Genomic DNA, 22,662 nt, shown 5'->3' with positions numbered 1-22,662 from the left:
AATAAACGGCAGAATAGTAACACACTTACTCAAGCCCTACATCAGGTAGACTTAACCTTTAGGACTGACCCTGTCCTGTTGGTAAAGATCTGACCCTAAGCACTGTGACTGAGCTGAGTGGGTGTGGGGTAGGCTGGAGGTGGGTCAGATGGATGAGGATAGCAGTAAAATTACAAGAGACTTAGGACAAGGATTTAGCTGAAGCAGCAAGTCTGCTAGTGGTGCTGAGAGGTATACAGGTTGAGTGAGTCACATTGGCAGCATCGTCTGGCCAGCGGCTGTTGAGGTACGTTATCAGTCTCCATTAAAGGGAAAGTGTAGGCCTGTAGGGAGAGGCAAAATTTACAGTAAACGCTTGGCATGTTTCTTACAACACATGCAGTAGTGCAAGTGGCCGGTACTTCATTCAAATTAAGCAGAGAAATATCTTGATGCAATTCATATACACTAGTCAGGTCAATAGAATGTGTGTAACCCCTGCCATCCCATAGTGTTTGTTTGGATAATGGTCCTCACTTATGAAGGTTTTGTTTTCCTCTCTCCCCATGTCATCTCTATGGGATGCATGCATCCATGACCGATCTGTTTGTCTCACCGAGAGCTGCAATGCAAACTTAATGCAGCTGACTCATAGTGTTGTCTGTCAGGCAGACAGACACCTTGTCAGTGTGAATGAAGGAAATATACCTCGGTGGGGGAAAAACAGAAGTCCCTTTGACGTCAGGCACTCAATTTTTATCATGCGTCTTTAAATGATGGAAATGCCCAGAAAGTGTCTCACTGCGGTTGCTATGGAGATAACCTACCATAGTACAAGCCAGTAATAAAAATAGATGTGTTGTACAAATCGTATGCTAATATCACCCGGTGGAAGATTTGAGGATAGTCACTTTAATGTCGTGATAAACACATCAATTGGATTGTCCACTAGACATTCATTTGTTTCTGTTTTGCTCTTTAAAGAGACTTTGGCAGCTCTGGACACAACATCAAAACAAGCACACAAAGGAGCTTAGCTCTAATCCTGCCCTCAGTGAAACGTCACAGCTGTTTTTCTGCCTCGCCTAAGCGGTTAATTTACTGCAAAACAGCCCTCTGTCACTGTCCTATGATACAAGGACTAGCCAACGTTTTATTTTGTCAACTATGTACCTCTAACTGGGCTGATGCCTCTGTGTTTACTACGTTGTTTATTTTTATTCCCTCGTCCACAAAATCCAATGAGGGAGAAAACAACAGCAGGCATCAAGGGTAGTTCCTACCCACTGCCTGGGGGTGAGCTCTTCAAAAGTCCTCATATAATCTGGAGCAGGCCTTCTTAGCCTGTTAAAATGAATCCAATCTCAGGCCTGGGGCTAGTTACAGTGCTACAGTATCTTTTTATTGGCAGTTGTGTGCTGGGCCGATCTGAGACGAGCTGATGGAGGCAGATTGCTAGAACCACAGCTATATCATGACGACTCTGTCTGTGGTTTAGGGAGACATGGGTCAACACAGTGACTAAAGGGATACTTCAGCATTTTGGCAATGAGTCCCTTTATCTACTTCCCCAGAGTCAGATGAACTTGTGGATACCATTTTTATGTCTCTGTGTCCAGAACGAAGGAAATTCGATGTAATTTCGCAAGCCAATGCTAACTAGCTAACTAGGTCTATGGGTATCGCCAAGCATGCTAGCATTTTGAGACATGACACTGATCGGCGGGTGTGTTTTGGGCTCCCGAGTGGCGCAGCGGTCTAAGGCACTGCATCTCATTGCAAGAGGCGTCACTACAGTCTCTGGTTCGAATCCAGGCTGTATCACATCCAGCCGTGATTGGGAGTCCCAAAGGGCAGCGCACAATTGGCCCAGCGTCGGCTGGTGTAGACCGTCATTGTAAATAAGAATTTGTTCTTAACTGACTTGCCTAGTTAAATAAAGTCACCGATATAAAAAAAAAATGCCATGTTTTGCACCAAACAATTTATGCATTTTTAGGCTGCATTTTGTACATGAAATATGAACCAATCACACATTCCATTTTCAAGTTGATCCACAAGTACAGTTTGTAACAACTGCTCCACATCACTGGAATGTCACAGATGTTGTGAAGGAAGGTGTGACTACAGGTTACGTTATGAATACAGTACTTCCTGTTTCACTGGTGTTAACTGATTGGAACATACAAATACAATCCTTATCATGGGTTGTTCAATGAAAGTATTGTCGGAAGGAGACCTATTTTGGAGGGGAATTCAGAGGCTATCATCCCATTTCAGGGATATTAAATTGCAATTTTGGGTTGGTACTTTGCACAATAGATTTGACTACAGGATTGATTAAGACTAGACTTAGGCAAATATGTTAGTTTGAGTGCAGTCCGAGGAACCTTTGGTTCAGTATATTTATTAGTGAGGTAAATGTCAACACCAAATTAATTTAGTTAGGCATATGCTTGACTCTCAAAGTCTATCCAATAATTGCAAGATTCAAGGAAGTACTAAATGTGATGGATGCTAAAGTGTGTCAAATACTGTCTACATCAGGGATCATCAACTAGATTCAGCTTTCTTTTTTTTTTTTTCTTGAGCGGATGGTTGGGGTGCCGGAACATAATTACAAATCATTTGTAGACTGCAAATTGACTGCAAGAAGCTCAAATATATGTTTGACTAAAACATAATAATTTCAAACCTTACATTTGCATACGATTACGTGTCTCTTTCTTATGTGTGGGAATACTTGGGAACAGATTTCTTATTTAAATCATTTTTAGCTGATTTGGCGGTGTTTTTACAGTCTTGTTCAACAATGAAAATAAAACAAGTACAGAATTTGCAAGTTGGGGATCCCTGATCTACATAGTCACAAGGATTGTCGTTAAATTAAGCTACGTGCTGTGGTTTTCCTCTTAGACTGGCACTAGCATATCCAGTGAACTACAGAATGGTGGTATGCCATTTAGTATGTATCTGAGAGAGAGGAGTGAAAAATGAACAGCACGACATTGTAGTAATGAATAAAATAAATCATCCTCATCCAACAAGGTTTCAAACTGCCTTCCTCACACTACCGCTACACATTTTAGCTATGTTTGGGAGACAGACACACACTTTAATATACAATCACCTCCTAATAGATTTCTGTGAATTCTGATGACAAAAAAATTGTGACCACATGCAGCTTAGTCATTTATGTGTGACACTGAGAATAGAATAAATGTCATGAAAATAGATATTACCCCAAAAATATTTTCCTTTCTTTCAAATTTGCTACTGCTGCATGTATTGAAAAAATATCAAAGGTAAGGACCAGAGACTAAATGGTGATCAAAGAAATGTCACCATGTCTAGAATATCACCCAGTGGATTGGACACATAACAAGTGTTAATCATGCATCCCACACCAGGATGCCTACCTGCCATGACTGACTTATATCTATGCTGATCTTTTGCTTTGTTGGGTCCAATAGCATCACAAACAGTGCCAGAAAGATTCATTTGGATAAACTGATAAAACGGGCAATTGAATTAGAGTTCACAAAATGAACAAATTTTAAACTATGAGGCTCCCTCTGTCCCCCCCCCTCCCCAAAGCTTTAAAATATTATCTTAAATATAAACCATCAACTTAGTGAATACCATTGCAGTTTAACATCTTTTTTTCTACTATTTTCTACATTATAGATAGTTTTAATGTCTTCACTATACTATGAAATAACACATCGAATCATGTAGTAACCAAAAAACTGTTTTAAAAAATGTGTCAAATAGCCACCCTTTGCCTTGATGACAGCTTTGCACACTCTTGGCATTCTCTCAAACAGCTTCATGAGGTCGTCACCTGGAATGCATTTCAATTAACAGGTGTGCCTTGTTAAAAGTTAATTTGTGGAATTTCTTTCCTTCTTAATGCATTTGAGCCATTCGGTTGTGTTGTGACAAGGTAGGGGTGGTAAACAGAAGATAGCCCTATTTGCCATATGACAAGAGCAGCTCAAATAAGCAAACAAACGACAGTCCATTATTACTTTGACTGACCTTCACGTCTTAATCTGGAAAATGTAAAGAACTTGGAAAGTTTCTTCAAGTGCACTTGCAAAAACCATTAAACGCTATGATGAAACTGGCTCTCATGAGAACTGCCACAGGAAAGGAAGACCCAGAGTTACCTCTGCTGCAGAGGATAAGTTTGAGTTAACTCCACCTTAGATTGCAGCCCAAATAAATGCTTCACAGAGTTCAAGTAACAGACACATCTCAACATCAACTCTTCAGAGTAGACTGCATGAATTAGGCCATCATGGTCGAAATCCTGCAAAGAAACCACAACTAAAGGAAACCAATAAGAACGAGACTTGTTTTGGCCAGGAAACACCAGCAATGGATATTAGAAGGGTGGAAATCTGTCCATTGGTCTGATGAATCCAGATTTGACATTTTTGGTTCCAATCGCCATGTCTTTGTGAGATGCAGAGTAGGTGAACAGATGATCTCCGCATGTGTGGTTCCCACCGTGAAGCATGGAGGAGGAGGTGTGATGGTGCTTTGCTGGTGACACTGTCTAGGGTGGCTACTTTGAAGAATCTAAAATATATTTTGATTTGTTTAATAACACACATGATTCCATATGTGTTATTTCATAGTTTTGATGTCTTCACTATTATTCTACAATGTAGAAAATAGTAAAATAAAGAAAAAACCTTGAATGATTTAGGTGTGTCAACTTTTGGCTTGGACTTGTATATTGACTTAGGGGGTTGAATACTTATCGAATCAAGATACTGTATATTAGTGTTTTATTTTTGATATTTTTAAAAGAAAATCTTCCACTTTAACATTAGAGTATTTTGTGTAGACCGTTAAAAAATAATACATTTTAACACAAAATGTGGAAAAAGTCAAGGGGTGTGTTCTTTCTGAAGGCATTGTATATGAATAGATTATTATTATTTTTTAAAGTTATTCAAGTATAAATTACCAAAGTTACCATATATTACCTGTTAATTATTAAAGATTCTGATAACTTCAGTAAATTACGGGTAGCTTTGCAACTCTATCTACACATCTTGGACACTTAATATAGCACTGCCATTGGCATGGTTCTTCACACTCTCTCCCTCACTCCCTCAGATCATCACCATGAGGAGGGATGAGACCCAGAGCACCAGTCATTAGACAGGAGGAGAAAGGACTTGACTTTATTGACCAGAGGCAATGGCACTGGATTATACTCAGAGAGAAAGCCTCACAAGCAATTAGGAGAAATGTGTAGCCATTTAACTGAGCATACAAAAGATAATTATCATACGTCTTCTTTACCATATAGACTCAGGTGTTTTACAGAATACAAACATACATATTATGTGCTGTTCGACACTGGAATACTCATTATTGTATCACTTTATAAAGACAATTGTGGTTGTGATAATTAAGACCTACTGAACTAATCCTAAAAACATAGGTTTAGTGTTATAATCACACAAGTCAGATGGAGCCTGCTAGTGATGAATTAATAGGTAGAAAGCCCATTGAAGATATTTTGTTAGTGTGAGCACAGAGTTTCAGTGATTGACTGCTTTGCAGATGCAGACGGCTGGTGACGAAGCGCTGACGTCTCACATGAGTCACCCCTACTCCACGTCCTCACTGACGGAGGGGGCCCCCCATGGCACTGGCTGCTCTGACATGAGTTTACCTCTCTGGCTCCCTGCCTCCCAGCCTCCCACTTAACACTGTACTGCCAGAGACACACAAACAGCTCACATCACTGGGTCATTCTCTGCATGTTGACTGTGTCTGCATATAAACTCTAGTGTGTGACACAGTCAACATGCTATAGCTATTAAATACAGACCAGAGTGCCAGGACTTGCCCAGAGCTCCTACTGTGTGTATGTGCGTGTGTGTGCATGTTTTTCTGTGTCGCTCTCTCTTGCTAACAACAGCTGGTCACACACTTTCCCATCTGCTTCCACTATAATGGTGCTACAAACAGAAAAGTCATGTAGTGGGTGTGTTTATGAGTTGCCCAGCAACTACGCGTCTGTTATCACAAAAGGGTCTAGCTCAGGTCAGATTATGAGAAGGGAGCATTCTGGGGAGGGGGTTGATAGCCATGCCTTAAATTATATGTAAGAGTATAATAAGAGTTGACATGGGTGGACCACAAATTAGGAGAGAAGCAGGGTGGCCCTGGAGTGAAAGAGTCCCAGAAATGAAGTCTGTTAAACACTTACTGTGTATGGAGAATAACAAGGTGGATGGAAACCAGCTATGAACACAGAGGAACGGCAGAGCATACATATCCTCTCGTTACATGCTTTAGGTGTCTTGGCCTTAATCAGAACACAGACAAATATCGCAATTACTTTTCAAGTGCTAAAGGGTGTAGCACTTCGGGGCTAGCTAGTATGTGTGGACCTCTCACTTTTCTTAACTTTTGTGCAAGAGTAGAAGTGTATTTTGCGATTAAGAAAACAGTTCAAAAGCAACCAGGGAGGAGGAAAATATAACACCCTCAAGTTTCAAATAATTATTTGTATCCCCCAGAGCCCAGACCTCCCCCAGCCTCAACCATAGTGGAGAATGTCTGAGGTCCTGACACATATTCATCTGTGCCTGGAGACGACATCAGGTTCCTGTGGATGTGGCAGATTTGATCCTGGCGCCTCATGTGCTCCTCTTCTCTGCCATGCACCAGTAATCTCCTTCCCTTACTGGCTATGCGTTGGGGAGAGAATGGCACAGAGAGGCGAGGAGGAGCAGGTAGCTACACTTGATTAGAGGTGGAGTGCTACCTCACGTGTGCACCTCCGCGTGTTTCCTATGCATGTCGCTCTCAATGATGCACCGCCACATGGCAGTGTAGACCCAACATGCTGGGGCGAGTGTAACAATGGACTAAAAAGGGCTTTCAATAACTGAAGCAGAAAAATAATATTATCTTTATGCTTCAGTCCTAACAGCTTGTTTTGATACTGTGGACTGCCTATCTCTAACTGGCTATTAAACTGTGAAGATAAAGGGGAGGGTTTATTTAACAGTGGGTCAGCAGGAGAGCAGCAGACTGTCTATCTCCTTGATCTGGCACCCATCCAGACAATACTATACTTTCACAATGTAAAACAGCTTAATAGCAGAGCATGTTGACATTACGAGAAACAAGCAATTATTTTAATGGTACTGTGAAGGATTCATGTGACATACTTTCAAAATGACCCCAGCTCTTACTATCATAACATCGTGGCTGAAAAAGCATGGTCTAAACTAAAGAATCATCAATATATCATGTTGCCATTTTAACAGCAACAATTAAACTGTGTCGGTTGTCTGATGCAGGCACAAGTGAATACTTTTTGGTCAGTCAAGTACAAAACAGCTTAACTTAGTGAGAGTTCTAACTTAAACTCTTCTCACAGAAACTAAACTACCTTGAGAGATTCCACTCTGAGATTTAGAATCCCAGTAAATATCCTCTCACCACAGATTCCAAAAATAAAGAGCAGAAGTTGACCTGTTCCAAGGCAGTATCGTATTACAATGTGGGCTGTGTCGATGGGAGCGATAAGTGTGGGGTTTGCTGCTAGCAAGAAGTCTAAAAGATAAACATCCAGCGAGCACATGCAGAGGTCACACACAGCCTGACAGCAGATATTTGTTGTTGCAATGCATGCAGGTCAACCAAACAACTAGCCTTGACGAAAACAAAAGTAAAAGGGGCATAAAAACAAGGGACGCAACTTTCACTGGGGATGGGGAGACATGTCCCCCCACATTTTGAAATTGCATTTTTGTCCCCCCCAAGTTATAGCATTGGAATGTGATACAGAATGAGGCAACGGTGTGCAAATGCCTCCAAGAGGTCAGGTAGGCAGTTTGGAGTCCGACTGAATTAAAAAATATATATATGTGTATATATATGTGTATATATATATATATATATACACATGAAGTTAGAAGTTAGAAGTTTCTGATAGGCTAATTGACATCATTTGAGTCAATTGGAGGTGTACCTGTGGATGTATTTCAAGGCCTACCTTCAAACGCAGTGCCTCTTTGCTTGACATCATGGGACAATCAAAAGAAATCAGCCAAGACCTCAGAAAAATAATTGTAGACAGCCACAAGTCTGGTTCATCCTTGGGAGCCTGAAGGTACCACATTCATCTATACAAACAATAGTATGCAAGTATAAACACCATGGGACCACGCAGCCGTCATACCACTCAGGAAGGAGACGCGTTCTGTCTCCTAGAGATGAACGTGCTTTGGTGCAAAAAGTGCAAATCAATCCCAGAACAACAACAAAGGACCTTGTGAAGATGCTGGAAGAAACAGATGCAAAAGTATCCATATCCACAGTAAAACGAGTCCTATATCGACATAACCTGAAAGGCCGCTCAGCAAGGAAGAAGCCACTACTCCAAAACCGCCATAAAAAAAAACAGACTACGGATTGCAACTGCACATGGGGACAAAGATCGTACTTTTTGGAGGAATGTCCTATGGCCTGATGAAACAAAAATAGAACTGTTTGGCCATAATGATCATCGTTAGGTTTGGAGGAAAAAGGGGGTGGCTTGCAAGCCGAAGAACACCATCGCAACCATGAAGAACAGGGGTGGCAGCATCATGTTGTGGGGGTGCTTTGCTGCAGGAGGGACTGGTGCACTTCACAAAATAGATGGCATCATGAGGAAGGAAAATTATGTGGATATATTGAAGCAACATCTCAAGACATCAGTCAGGAAGTTAAAGCGTGGTCGCAAATGGGTCTTCCAAATGGACAATGACCCCAAGCATACTTCCAAAGTTGTTGCAAAATGGCTTAAGGACAACAAAGTCAAGGTATTGGAGTGGCCATTACAAAGCCCTGACCTCAATCCTATAGAAAATTTGTGGGCAGAAGTGAAAAAGCACGTGCAAGCAAGGAGGCCTACAAACCTGACTCAGTTACACCAGCTCTGTCAGGAGGAATGGGCTAAAATTCACCCAATTTATTATGGGAAGCTTGTGGAAGGCTACCCGAAACGTTTGACCCAAGTTAAACAATTTAAAGGCGACGCTACCAAATACTAATTGAGTGTATGTAAACTTCTGACCCACTGGGAATGTGATGAAAGAAATAACAGCTGAAATAAATCATTCTCTCTATTATTATTCTGACATTTCACATTCTTAAAATTAAAGTGGTAATCCTAACTGATTTAAGACAGGGAATTTTTACTAGGATTAAATGTCAGGAATTGTGAAAAACTGAGTTTAAATGTATTTGGCTAAGGTGTATGTTAACTTCCGACTTCAACTGTATATATATATATATATATATATTTATATATATATGTGTGTGTGTGTGTATATCCCCCCCACTTCTAAAACCAACGTTGCGCCCCTGATAAACTTAATGTATATTTTATTAATTCTAATAGTGTTCTATATTCCCCTCACTAAACCTGTTATATTTGAGTCTTGTTGCTGACCTGAAGACTATACAGATATAATATTGCTTGTGTGTGTGTGTGTGTGTGTGTGTGTGTGTGTGTGTGTGTGTGTGTGTGTGTGTGTGTGTGTGTGTGTGTGTGTGTGTGTGTGTGTGTGTGTGTGTGTGTGTGTGTGTGTGTGTGTGTTGTTGTTGTCTGTGCTAAACAGCATGCTCCTGCTGCATGACAGCTGGGTGTGGCCTCTTGTCTGCCTGCTGCTAGTATGCCAGGAAAACTACAAACACAGTCCTAAAATTCTATCTTCTCAGACATTTGACTGCACATACACACAAGAGTTCAAAAATCATGCTACAATAATTCTAGGCCGTCAATGAATGACGTCACCTCATACAAGGATATTTTCAGCAGAAAATGATCCACCCTACTCCCTGTCTTTAGTCATTGCCCCCATTGACCATGGTTTAGCTTGCTAAACCCTTCTGAACATGTTTAATTCTGTTTGTAAAACTGGTTTATTATTTTAAGTCATCCATGGCGGCTCGGGAGGTGTCAGAACTTGATTTTGACCCTGGTAGTGTAGTTGTTGATGTCACGATGGGGAGTGAGTCACACTATCTTGGGTTCAGAGAGCCTCTCCTCGATCACACGTTCCCCTCTGTGGTCAGCCCTGTTTACGCATCTCTGGGATGATGCATCTCTGGGATGATGCGTCACGGCAGACAGCTCATTTAATCTAATGGGCCTTTCAGCCAGACACGCACATATACATGCACACGCGCGCACGCATGCAGGAACGTTTATAAGCAAACCATTTCCGTGAGAGATTTACTGTAGTACACTATTCCAATACATATCCTCTTACCAGTGTTCCAAACGTAAAGCAGAAGTATGTTCTGGGCCATATCATTTTACAATGACACTGGGTTGAGCATAAGACAGACACACACGCACGCATTCACACAAATACATACATGCACGCACAAACACACACTCAGAGCATTGCTTCTCGACTGCACCAAGTTAGTATTACAGTGTAAGTACCAAAGGTGAATTAATGTTGTGAATTAATGTTTTACCAAATGTGACTATTACTGGCTGTACTTGTGGCTATGGATTTGAAAAACTACTACCATTCAAATCTTGGGACTATACCCAATTGGACAGCTGAGTCTATTGTTATTAATGCCAGAGAACAAGCTGTGGCCAGTTCTTTTCTCCTGTTGTTCTGGTCTTTCTCAAAGCTTGGGAAAGGATGGGAGTCACCAGGGCTGGATGTGTCGATTCATATCCCTGTTGCAAACAGACTTTCACACAAAGTGTGTCTGTCTGTCTGTCTGTCTGTCTGTCTGTCTGTCTGTCTGTCTGTCTGTCTGTCTGTCTGTCTGTCTGTCTGTCTGTCTGTCTGTCTGTGTGTGTCATATGACAATTGGAAATTCTAAATTTTCATTGAGAATAGCAACACCCACAGATACCCTCACTCATTAGACAAGTCATTCATCACAACCCAACCCACAACTCTCACATGGTGGTGGTTTGTGGCTCACTTTGTCCGCATGCTCTCTTTTCTTCTAAGAATGTCACTGATACGAGGAATAAATACACAGTGAATAAGTGTCAAAATAACATGGCTATATACAGGGAGTACCAGTGCCGAGTCGATGTGCAGGGGCACGAGGTAATTGAGGTAGCTATGTGTATATATAGGTAGGGGTAATGTGACCTAGGCAACAGAATAGATAATAGACAGTAGCAGCAGTGTGTGTGTGTGTGTGTGTGTGTGTGTGTGTGTGTGTGTGTGTGTGTGTTGGGGTGTGAGTGTGTGCGCATAGAGTTAGTACAAGGAAGGGTCAATGCATGTAGTCCGGTAGCCATTTGATTAGCTATTTAGCAGTCTTATGGCTTGGGGGTAGAAGCTGTGCAGGTTCCTGTTGGTTCCAGATTTGGTGCACTTGTACCGTTCGCCCCTCCATTTCCTGTTGTCCATGATCAGCTCCTTTTGTCTTGTTTACATTGAGAGAGGAGGTTGTTGTCCAGGCACCACACTGCCAGGTTTCTGAACTTCTCCCTTTAGGCTGCTTAATCGTTACTGTGATCAGTCCTGTCACAATCGTGTCGCCAGCAAACTTGGTGTTGGAGTCTTGCGAGGCCATGCAGTCATGGATGAACACTGAGTACAGGAGGAGACTAAACACACACCCCTGAGGGGCTCCCATGTTGATGGTCAGCATGGCGGATGTGTTGTTGCCTACCCTCACCACCTGGGGGCGGCCCGTCAGGAAGTCCTGGATCCAGTTGCAGAGGGAGGTGTTCAATCCCAGGGTCCTGACCTTGGTGATGAGCTTGGAGGGGACTATGATGTTAAATGCTAAACTGTAATCAATGAAAAGCATTCTTACATAGGTATTCCTTTTGTCCAGGTGGGTGAGGGCAGTGTGGATATGTTGGGGCAGTATGCAAATTGGAGTGGTATGCAAATTACCTGTGTTTTCTGGGTAAATAAAGAAACTGAACAAAATGTATAATTTTCTTATCTTCCAAACGAGACGATTCAGCAAATAGACACTATCAAACCATTATGCTTACTGTGGGTGGCACTTTAAACAACTAACTGACCAATCAATGCTATTTAACCATGCCTCAAGGTAGGTAAACATTCAACCTATAGATGAACACCACCAAACTTAAGACAAGCTTCAGCCCCACCCCAACTAACTGGTCAGTGCAGTTTTCATCCCCATGTTCCAGTGGCTCCCTGAGGTCAATGCAGGAGATATTCCTCATCTCTTGGGACAAACTAGTTTGCTTTGCTCCTTGCAGAATTCTGATAATGATAGCCATCTGTGAATCCTCAACCATGTATCCACTTTTCCTTTGCGGGTCTCATGTTTTGAACGTGGTAATCCCTTCTTCTGCATGAGTTAAAAAACGAACACCGAACAGATTCACTCTAAATGTCAACAACGGCTGTTCATTTTATGGAAATTAAGAAGTTTAATATACACCAATCCATACTCCAAGCATGAATGCTTTATACAATCCATCCTATGGTTTAATATTGTGGGGTGGTTTGGTGCTGTAGGGCAGGGGTCCTCAACCTTTTTTCCTCCAGGGACTCATACTTTATCAACAAACACACAAACAAATATCTTGTCATGTCTTATCATCAGGTGAAGGATAATGGCAAGGAGAAGTAATCAACATTTTAAAATGAATAGATTTGGTAGATAGTATTTCATTATTTTGACATCCCTACATTACTATGTCAGATATTAGAAATAATATATTATCCTCTTTTCTACTGTAGGTATGTAATTTAAAATGTATGTATTCTGTTGTTGCTAGTGATATTCATAAAAATATCTTACAAAAATGATTCCCTTATTTTATATACAGTACCAGTCAAAAGTTTGGACACAGCTACTCATTCAAGGGTTATTCTTTATTTTTACTATTTTCTACATTGTAGAATAATAGTGAAGACATAAACTATGAAATAACACATATGGAATCATGTAGTAACCAAAAAAGTGTTAAACAAATCAAAATATATTTTATATTTTAGACTCTTTAAAGTAGCCACCCTTTGCCTTTGACAGCTTTACACACTCTTGCCATTCTCTCAACCAGCTTCATGAGAAATGCTTTTCCAACAGTCTTGAAGGAGTTCCCACATATGCGGAGCACTTGTAGGCTGTTTTTCCTTCACTCTGGAGGCCAGCTCATCTGATGGAGCACTTCATCACCGCCCTTCTTGGTCAAATTGCTTTTACACAGCCTGGAGGTGTATTGGGTCATTGTCCTGTTGAAAAACAAATAATAGCCCCACTTAACGCAAACCAGATGGGGTGGCGTTTCGCTGCAGAACGCCTTGGTAGCCATGCTGGTTAAGTGCGCCTTGAATTCTAAATAAATCACAGACTGTGTCACCAGAAAAGCACCGCCTACACCATCACACCTCCTCCTCCATGCTTCACGGTGGGAACCACACATGCGGAGATCATCCGTTCACCTTCTCCGCGTCTCACAAAGACATGGCGGTTAGAACCAAAAATCTAAAATCTGGACTCATCAGACCAAAAGACAGATTTCCAGATGTCCATTGCTTGTGTTTCTTGGCTCAAGCAAGTATCTTCTTCTTATTGATGTCCTTTAATTAAGTAATGTTTTTTTTTTTTGCAGCAATTTGACCATGAAGGCCTGATTAAAGTAATGGTGGACTGTTGTTTCTCTTTGCTTATTTGAGCTGTTCTTGCCATAATATGGACTTGGTATTTTACCAAATAGGGCTATTTTCTGTATATCAACTCTACCTTGTCACAACACAACTGATCGGCTCAAATGCATTAAAAATGCACTTTTAAGGCACACCTGTTAATTGAAATGCATTCCAGGTGACTACCTCATGAAGCTGGGTGAGAGAATGCCAAACGTGTGCAAAGCTGTTAAGGCAAAAGGTGGCTACTTTGAAGAATCTCAAATATAAAATAGATTGATTTGTTTAACACTTTACCAAACTTTTGACTGGTACTGTATATATACAATACATGGCCAAAAGTATATAGAAACCTGTTTATCGAACATCTCATTCCAAAATCATGGCCATTAATATGGAGTTGGTCCCCCTTTGCTGCTATAACAGCCTCCACTTTTCTGGGAAGGCTTTCCATTAGATGTTGGAACATTGCTGCTGGGACTCCATTCAACCACAAGAGCATTAGTGAGGTTGAGCACTGATGTTGGGCGATTAGGCCTGGCTCGCAGTCGGCGTTCCAATTCATCCCAAAAGTGTTCGATGTGGTTGAGGTCAGGGCTCTGTGCAGGTCAGTCAAGTTCTTCCACACCGATCTTGACAAAACATTTCTGTATGGACCTCGCTTTGTACACAGGGGAATTGTCATGCTGAAACAGGAAAGGGCCTTCCCCAAACTGTTGCCACAAAGTTGGTGGCACATAATTGTCAAGAATGTCATTGTATGTTATAGCGTTAAGATTTCACTTCACTGGAACTAAGAGGCCTAGCCCGAACTACGAAAAAACAGCCTCAGACCATTATTCTTCCTCCACCAAACTTTACAGTTGGCACTATGCATTGGGGCAGGGAGCTTTCTCCTGGCATCCGACAAACCCAGATTTGTCCGTCGGGCTGACAGATTTATCACACCCAGATTGAAAGCATTTCCACTGCTCCAATGGAGGCGAGCTTTACCCCACTCCAGCCGACGCCTTGCATGATCTTACACTTGTGCGCGGCTGCCCGGCCATGGAAACATATTTCATGAAGCTCCCAATGAACAGTTATTGTGCTGACGTTGCTTGCAGAGGTAGTTTGGAACTCAGTAGTGAGTGTTGCAACAGAGGACATGTAGTGTATATTATTTTGCCAGACCCCCTGAAGTACCTCTGCGGACCCCTAGGTTGCCGCAGACCCCCGGTTGAATACCCCTGCTCTAGGGAACACTAGTCAGAACCCATTGAACAAGGTTATAAAAATCAGTGGGAAGGAAGGTCATTGGAGAAAGCCAGGAAGCCCTCAGTGACATCTATAAAAAACGAGTGAGGAAGAAGGGGGAACAAATAGCCTTGGACATTACGCACACACTCCATGACCAGTATAGCCCCCTACCCTCCGGTTGCAGAAGTATATCTCTGGCATACAAGTTTAAGAGGGCAGCTTCTAGTTTTGTGCCAACATTCATCAAACTCCTGAACTTTTTAAGTTCTTATTCTTATTCAGTATCTACACTGAGATTACAAAATATTAAGAACACCTTCCTAATAATGAGTTGCACCTCCCCATCCCCTCTACCCTTTTCCCTCAAAACAGCCTCAATTTATCGGCGAATGGACCCTACAAGGTGTCGAAAGCATTCCACCCGGATGCTGGACCATGTTGACCAATGTTTCCCACAGTTGTGTCAAGTTGGCTGGATGTCCTTCGGGTGGTGGACCATTCTTGATACACACAGGAAACTGTTGAGCGTGAAAAACCCAGCAGCTTTGCAGTTCTTGACACAAACCGATGCACCTGGCACCTACTACCATAACCCATTCAAAGACACTTGACTCTTTAGGTCTTGACCATTCACCCTCTGAATGGCACACATACACAATCCGTCTCAATCGTCTCATGACACAAACCGATGCACCTGGCACCTACTACCATAACCCATTCAAAGACACTTGACTCTTTAGGTCTTGACCATTCACCCTCTGAATGGCACACATACACAATCCGTCTCAATCGTCTCAAGGCTTAAAAATTATTCTTTACACTGTCTCCTCCCCTTCATCTACACTGATTGAAGTGGATTTAACAAGTGACATCACCTGGATTCACCTGGTCAGTCTATGTCATGGAAAGATGTCCATAATGTTTTCTACATTCAATGTATATAGTCCGTGGTTGCATAGATTGCTTGTTTTTGTCTTCTATGCTTGTCAGGAAATAAAAGTTATTTGAATTGAAATGGATAGAATTCATCACCCTTTGGCTATTATACAGCGCCTTAAATCAGACTTTGGTTTGACTAGACCAAGCCCTCTGAGGTGTGTTAATTATTAGAATGTTTTGAGTTATTAGAATTATTAGAATATGTCCCAATATCCTAGAAAATAAACACCGCTCTCTCTAACATGCATCATTAACATTGCTTTCATCTCTGCCAAGAAAACAAATATCTGCCAAAAATGATACTAGTCACCCCATCCCTGCTGGGACATAAGGTTCTGTTGAATAGGACTTTCTCAAACAACTTCCGCGCGCAATCCTGACACAGTGTAGCCCTTTTTCTAGTACAAAAGTTATATTAAAGTTAGGAATTCATAGTGTTTTGTACAGATGTCAAATAACATAGGTGTCAAGTAGTCAGGCAGGACCCGAAATGAATTGTATAAATGTTCCTAATATTTGCAAAGACTACATTTATCCTGCATAACCCTTGCACATCACAACAGCTGTCAGTGCACATGTTTTATGTTGTTGACTTTGGGTCTATGAGAAGCTGAGGGGGTGTTGCCCCCCCCAGGACTTTCCGACTGTGTTCGTCTTGGCCCTGAACACAGATCCACAGATGTTGCTCTCCATAGGTTTATGATTAGGATGTGGTGAATGACAGAGTCCAGTCTGTATCTCCCTGGAAATACTTGGATGCTTTTGGCGTATGTTACTTGTGTCAGAGATGGCTATGATGATGGAGTCACTTCTTTATTGCCTTGTTCCATGGCTCATTCCTGGCAACACAAACGTCAGTGTGCTTTACACTTGATTTATCCCATAAACCTTTCACCAGCCTGTCTGAGATATCGAACCAGGTAAATTGTTGCTCATGGAGACCGTTCCAGGGGTTTCATTGGCCATATCCTAACATACTGTAACATCATCAGTCAAATAATCCTAACAGACCAAGTATTTTAGGATCAGATGCAGCAGCACACCCACAACACGCCACGGTGCATCCCTACCAGCGAATCAGCGTGTCAGCAAAATGTTCAGACAAATAGCTGTGAGGTGCTCTCAGCAGAGACAGTGCCGCTGTCTGCAACAGGCGACCGACAGTTTCAATCAATGTATCCATTAGAGGATGGGGAGAGGGTAATGACATTATTTTGCATGCTATTTTAAAAAAGTAGTTGTTTTTCCAACTTACAATATTAGTGGTATTACTGTCTTTGAATCACATCATGGTATAAAAAGCACTGTACAACGGCACCTTGTTTAATTTATGTCACTCCTTTTGTAATATTTTACTTTAGGAAGTCTTTTTGAGACACCACTAGCTGTCTTTCATTGTTGGACATCACAGCAGGGAGAAGTTACTTAAACAGCTTTGTCACCACCCTTTTAGGAGCTGGCGCAGTGCCCAGGAGGACTACCTCAGGGGAAGGGCTAAATTTGACTCCACAGTACACAGCCTTAACCAGATGCAGCAAAACAATCATTAACTGAGCTCCTGCCTGCCTGCTTGCCTGGCCTCTCTAGCTCTCTCTGTCTACACGCAGACCAGGTGACTCACCTCAGGAACAGACCAGGGGACTCACCTCAGGAACAGACAGAGGTAGAGATTTTCCTCAGAGGATCACCTTCCTTTCACCCCTCTCTCTGCTAAAACAGAATTGAACAACTACTTTCTAGAGCTCCACAAACTCAATACTTACAAGACCTCACACATAGAATAGGACCACACATAGAGGCCAAGACGTGCACTGCATGCTCATTACACTGCATCAGGCTCTGGCAAGAAATAAAAGACCACACAGACACATGCCACAGTCGGAGGACACCCTTGCCCCTGGATCCTCTGAAACAGCTATATTTTGGGATGTAAACTATAAAATGCAAATAGAGTGCAACGGATAACTCTTTGCATATAGGACAGCTGTATTATCTTCATGCTGTTTTGTCCAAAAATATTGTCACATCTTGATTAGCTCCATTGGGTTTAATGTAAATATCCAGAGGAAGATCCTAAACAACATGATTTGGTAATCTGTGTGGGAGATTAAACATGTTGTGTGACATGACACTCTATTCATGAGCTTTATCCTGTTTTGTTTACCTGTTAGAAACACACAGTTATATGCCTGTGCATGAACAACATTATGGTATACTTTTGAAAAAGGTAGCATGACATACGGCAAATATCTGAATTTACGGCTGGTGAACTGCTTTAAAAAATATATATATATATTTTGCAAATCAAGTGGTAATTTGGATCACGTTACAGTGGCATGTTGAAGTAAACAATGCATGTGAAGTATCATTGTGTCAGAACCACAGGTGTCAATGCGTTAAATTCTATGCATGCAATGGCTCATTAATGGGGCATGTGTTGTAAATCCAAGCCATTGGCTGTCATTTTAGTGGTGTCCTACCATAGGGTGGGAGGGAGGGTAGAGGCCTCTAGCCATGTGTGAATGGTGTTTGGAGGGGGCCATCTGCTCCGGGTTGTGGTTCATTAGTCAGGCTACTTGGGACAGCCAGGCTCCCCTCTGATCAACAGGTACAATAGGACTCAGTTCCTTAGTGTGATGATATATGTCACATTACTTTTTTAAATGAGGGGTGATAGATGACCAAATCTATTTTGGGGTTTTTACACCCTCACCCCCATAACACAACCTCCTTATAGATCGGAGGAGGGGCAGGACTCAAGTTTAATTTAACCAATATCTTCATTTTTTTTAGTATTGTGATTGTGTCTTTGCCCTACAGTGGTGCTGTGGATCATGAATGTGTTTTTCCCCCAGCGGTGTTTACCTTCCCAGAAGTCCATAGGTGTACTGTGAATCTGCCAGCAGTAATGCGATCTCGTCCTGCTGCATGGCTATGGCACACTCCTCCAGGGCCTGTGTGTCAAACAGCACTGTATTATCCACAGCTCTCTCACTGTTAATACTTTATTTACACACATTAGATAATAATTATGAAAATCTATTAATGAAGAGTGATTCATTTACCTCAAATGTCTAGTGTTACGATGGCATACATTGAAACCTTATAGCCACATAGAATACCAATACATAACTTACAATGCTGTTGTGTTGTGGCTATACTGGAACCTATACTGTAGATATCACATGTACATTCTCTGAAGGAGCAGGCCAACCCTGTGTTATGTTTAGCAGGTGCAGGTGTGTGTGACAGGGTGGAGGACAGGTGTGCTGGAACCTGTCCTGTCGTCAGTCAGAATGTCTGTAGGGCCCACCTGGTTTACATCTCCCTCTCCGATGACGAACACCAGTTTAGGGTCCTTCTCCACCACAGTCCTGTCCTCCAGCACTCCCTGCATTTTGACTGTGACCTCCTGACCCCAGGATGGGTGCTCAGCTTGCTGGGGGCCAGGCACCAGCACCTTCTTCCTCAACAGCCGATCATCTGGGGAAAGGAGTGAGCGAGGGATGGACAGACAGAGGGGGAGAGAAAGAGGGAGGAAGGAGGTTGGGGGTTATTCTGCTTGCTGTTGATCAACAGACACTTGGAGACAAAACAACTATTAGGAAAGAGCATAATGTTGTGTAATACCGTTTCAGAAGCCGTTACATGCCGGTGTTTAACTAAATAGAATAGAATTTGACTAAATAGAATTAAATTAATTACATAGACAATACTCCATGTAACTTCCAATGTCTGTAGAATTTGTTGGCAAGCAAATTACAGGCAGTGCCACAACAATTGAGAAACAATAGAACAAAAACGTTTACCATGAGAGCAATATTGCTTCAACAACCATTTCAATATTTCATCATTCCTAAAAAACTTTGACGTGACAGTGTTGAATGAGTATCATACCTGTGATGTTCTCCCAGTCCTCAGCCAGGAACAGCTCCTCAAAGCTGGAGGAGGTCCACTGCACCATCTCATGGTCTGGGAAGAGAACCTCCTCCGAGTTCTCTCTGTCCTCCACAGACTCTGTCTCACTGAACCGCACTGTCTTCGCAAAACTGGGGGTCTTCAGCTTCCTCTCTTCCACACAGGGGATCTCTGTCATCTCAGACATAGGGAGCGGGTTTAACGTAGTGCCCTCCTTCCCTCCACCCTGGCTGTCTATCCTGGGGTCTCCCTCCCCATGGGGTTCCTTGTCTTCCTGCTGAGGCCCATGGGACAGTTCCTTCTCCTCCTGACTTTCATTGTCACCAGGGCCTGTGTAGGCCTTCTTCAACACTGGCTCATTGGTCTCCACCATCCGCTTCTCTTGCTCTCCAGGGCAGGGTTCTGTCTCCATCTCACTACAGGGAGCAAGGGACACCATCTGTGAAAGCCTCCCAAAGAGATGATCCTTCTCCACCTATCTCTCCCCACACTGCCTGCCTGGCTGGTTGGTTCTGTAGTGTGGAAGCAGTTGCTCGGTCTAGTTACAGCTGAGATGTGCCTTCATCCATTAGAGACGGTCTGTAGTTTTTATGAAAACCAAACATTCACATAAACGGTTGTTAAATCCAATTTAAAAACATGCATAACTAGACTGAATCCCGGTTGCATCAATAGTTTTTACCAGCGCTTTGTCTTATCAACTAGAGCTATACACAGTCTCACCTTAACCTCCTCTCAATCCTGCTACTCCTTGTTAGCCTACATATTCCAGTGAGTTAGGAGCAACAAGAAATTATCAATGCAAAGAAATTGTACAACACAACGAAGCACACTCGGTCAGCAGGCTTGCGCGACTGTAATCTGTAGGATTAGGAGAGCAAAATCTAATCTGGCAGAACGTCTGTAAGCTTCTTAATGACTTCATCGCGCTGCCCCATAATGCAGTTTCCATGAATGCTTTCCACCAATAGGATCTTAGGGACTGCTGTCTTGGACTTAGTTCTGTCTTATTCTGTGGCGCGAGATCTTATTTTCCCTTTTTAAGTAGTCAAGCGTTAAGAGAGGGACCCAAGGTTCCTAGGATGGCCCTGATGACCTATGTGAGACATTGAGTGCTAGATTGAGTTGAGTGGATTTCCCTTTATATACTAATAATCAACAATGTATGCACTTTCTTTCACACCTTTAATCCTTTTATACGTTTGAAGGGGAAAATAATCACAGCAACATTTGTGTGGCACAAACGAGATATTATTATCATCTGATATGATCTGAGGGTAATACATTTCTGAAAACAGAACAGGTTTTTCTAGGTTTACCACATACTTTCTGTGGAACAGGAGCCAGTAAGCAACACTTTCAAGACAAGACAGGCCTCAGTACTATAATGACTACACACTGTGTCTCATAGAGTGTATTAGCTTAATAACTCATTGAATTGCAAATTCAACGAAGATCAGTATATACAACCACAACCCATGTAATCATAAACCATTCCTCAATTCAAAATGCACTCACAATTTAAATGAAAACAGCTTTGGTTTTTAAACAGTGACACAAAGATAATGTTTTTTGCATTCATGATTTGGAGTGTCTGTCAGGTATCCTCTGGCACTGTGTCAATATAATATAAAGTCTTTGTTATCTTAACAAGGATAAATGAACTGAGATCTTGCATTCATTTTATACAGTTATTACATTTTCTTGTTTGAGTTTGTGTGTGTGTGTGTGTGTGTGTGTGTGTCATTGTTGTTTCTGGTCATGTCGCAACAGGAAAAGGGAACCAAAAATACTGTCATACCTAAACTAAATATACTTGACTAAAGGGAAAATGAGCTTTGCAGTGAATGCTATGGTTATTTACCTGAAATGGGTATTGAGATAGACAGGATTATACTTGTCTTGTTTATCAATTATGTATAGACTGATTTAAGAATGATGCATATTATCTGCATAGAAAATCTCTAAATAATGTTAGATTAATACATTTTGCATCCAATGGGGAAATTATTTTCTGATTTAAATGAAATGCACTAAAGAAGGTCAATTCCAATGCAAAGTATCTACTTTTTGCTGTATGAATCAAAAATGATTTGTGCGTATTATGTATTTTTGTTTGTGTGGAAACGCAACATGAACAAGGCTTTCTAATTGCACCTACATATGGTTTGATGATCCCCCTCTGTTTTATCCCCAACCCCCTTAATACTGTAGCACTGCAAAACAGCTTAGAGCCATTTACTGAAAAGACCCTTATTAGACTAATACACAGCTGGCAAGAGCCAGACTTGCATTCTACAATTCCGTAATACCATCACTTGAGAGTTTGGATCTGGGTTGTTAAATCTCCTGAGGTATATTGTCCCACATAGTAGCTACAACCGACAAGAACATTCACAGTGATAATCTCTGGGGTCTGAATTCATTATCTCCTCTCACATTATTGCCAAAAGACAACATACTGCACTAGGCTATGTACTGTACATTTGCTGTGATGCATGTGTTGTTGATAGTCTGGTTCAGATAGTCATAGAGAACCTCAAATGGCCATATGACAAGTTAAAAGACTCCATTAGTGCTGTGATAGATCTCCTTAACCACTGCCCAAGCATCTTGTCTGTTAGGGATTACACCTTTAATTAACCCAAATTTCCTAGTTTTTCATCACTGTCCGTTTCACCTTATCTGTCTAGGAGCAGGGGATTGGCCCAGCTGATCAACGGACTATAGGCTATTTTTGTAGTTGAAAAAAAGATATAATAACGTTTTTATTTATTATGACTTCAGGGCTGTAGAATGAATCAGAACCTTGGTTATAAACAGAGTTATCTGTAGTATGCTACACAGAAAGGAGATGCTATGATATATTTCACTTTATGCAATATAGTAATAACAATGATTATGATTAATATTCATTATTATTTACAATAGA

The 22,662-nt window shown here is 41.7% G+C and overlaps 1 protein-coding gene across 2 annotated transcripts in view; it reads right to left on the bottom strand.

The window, feature by feature from the left end:
* Nucleotides 1-22,662, bottom strand: part of LOC120053999 (peptidyl-prolyl cis-trans isomerase FKBP8-like) — a 58,182-nt gene that overhangs the window by 34,055 nt on the left and 1,465 nt on the right. Inside the window, exons 3-5 of one of the 2 annotated variants that reach the window (XM_039001351.1) lie at nucleotides 19,710-20,146; nucleotides 19,126-19,295; nucleotides 18,678-18,766 (exon numbers count right to left, since the gene is read on the bottom strand). In XM_039001351.1, the coding sequence (XP_038857279.1) occupies nucleotides 18,678-18,766; nucleotides 19,126-19,295; nucleotides 19,710-20,142 (692 nt within the window). In that variant the 5' untranslated portion in view covers nucleotides 20,143-20,146. Of the gene's footprint in view, nucleotides 1-18,677; nucleotides 18,767-19,125; nucleotides 19,296-19,709; nucleotides 20,288-22,662 lie in introns of those variants that run through there. The other variant, XM_039001350.1, reaches the window with a different exon arrangement.

This window comes from Salvelinus namaycush, chromosome 9 (genome assembly GCF_016432855.1).
Source record: "Salvelinus namaycush isolate Seneca chromosome 9, SaNama_1.0, whole genome shotgun sequence".
Lineage (NCBI taxonomy): Eukaryota > Metazoa > Chordata > Actinopteri > Salmoniformes > Salmonidae > Salvelinus > Salvelinus namaycush.
Note: the sequence above shows the minus strand (reverse complement) of the source record. Positions and strands in the feature narration are given on the sequence as shown.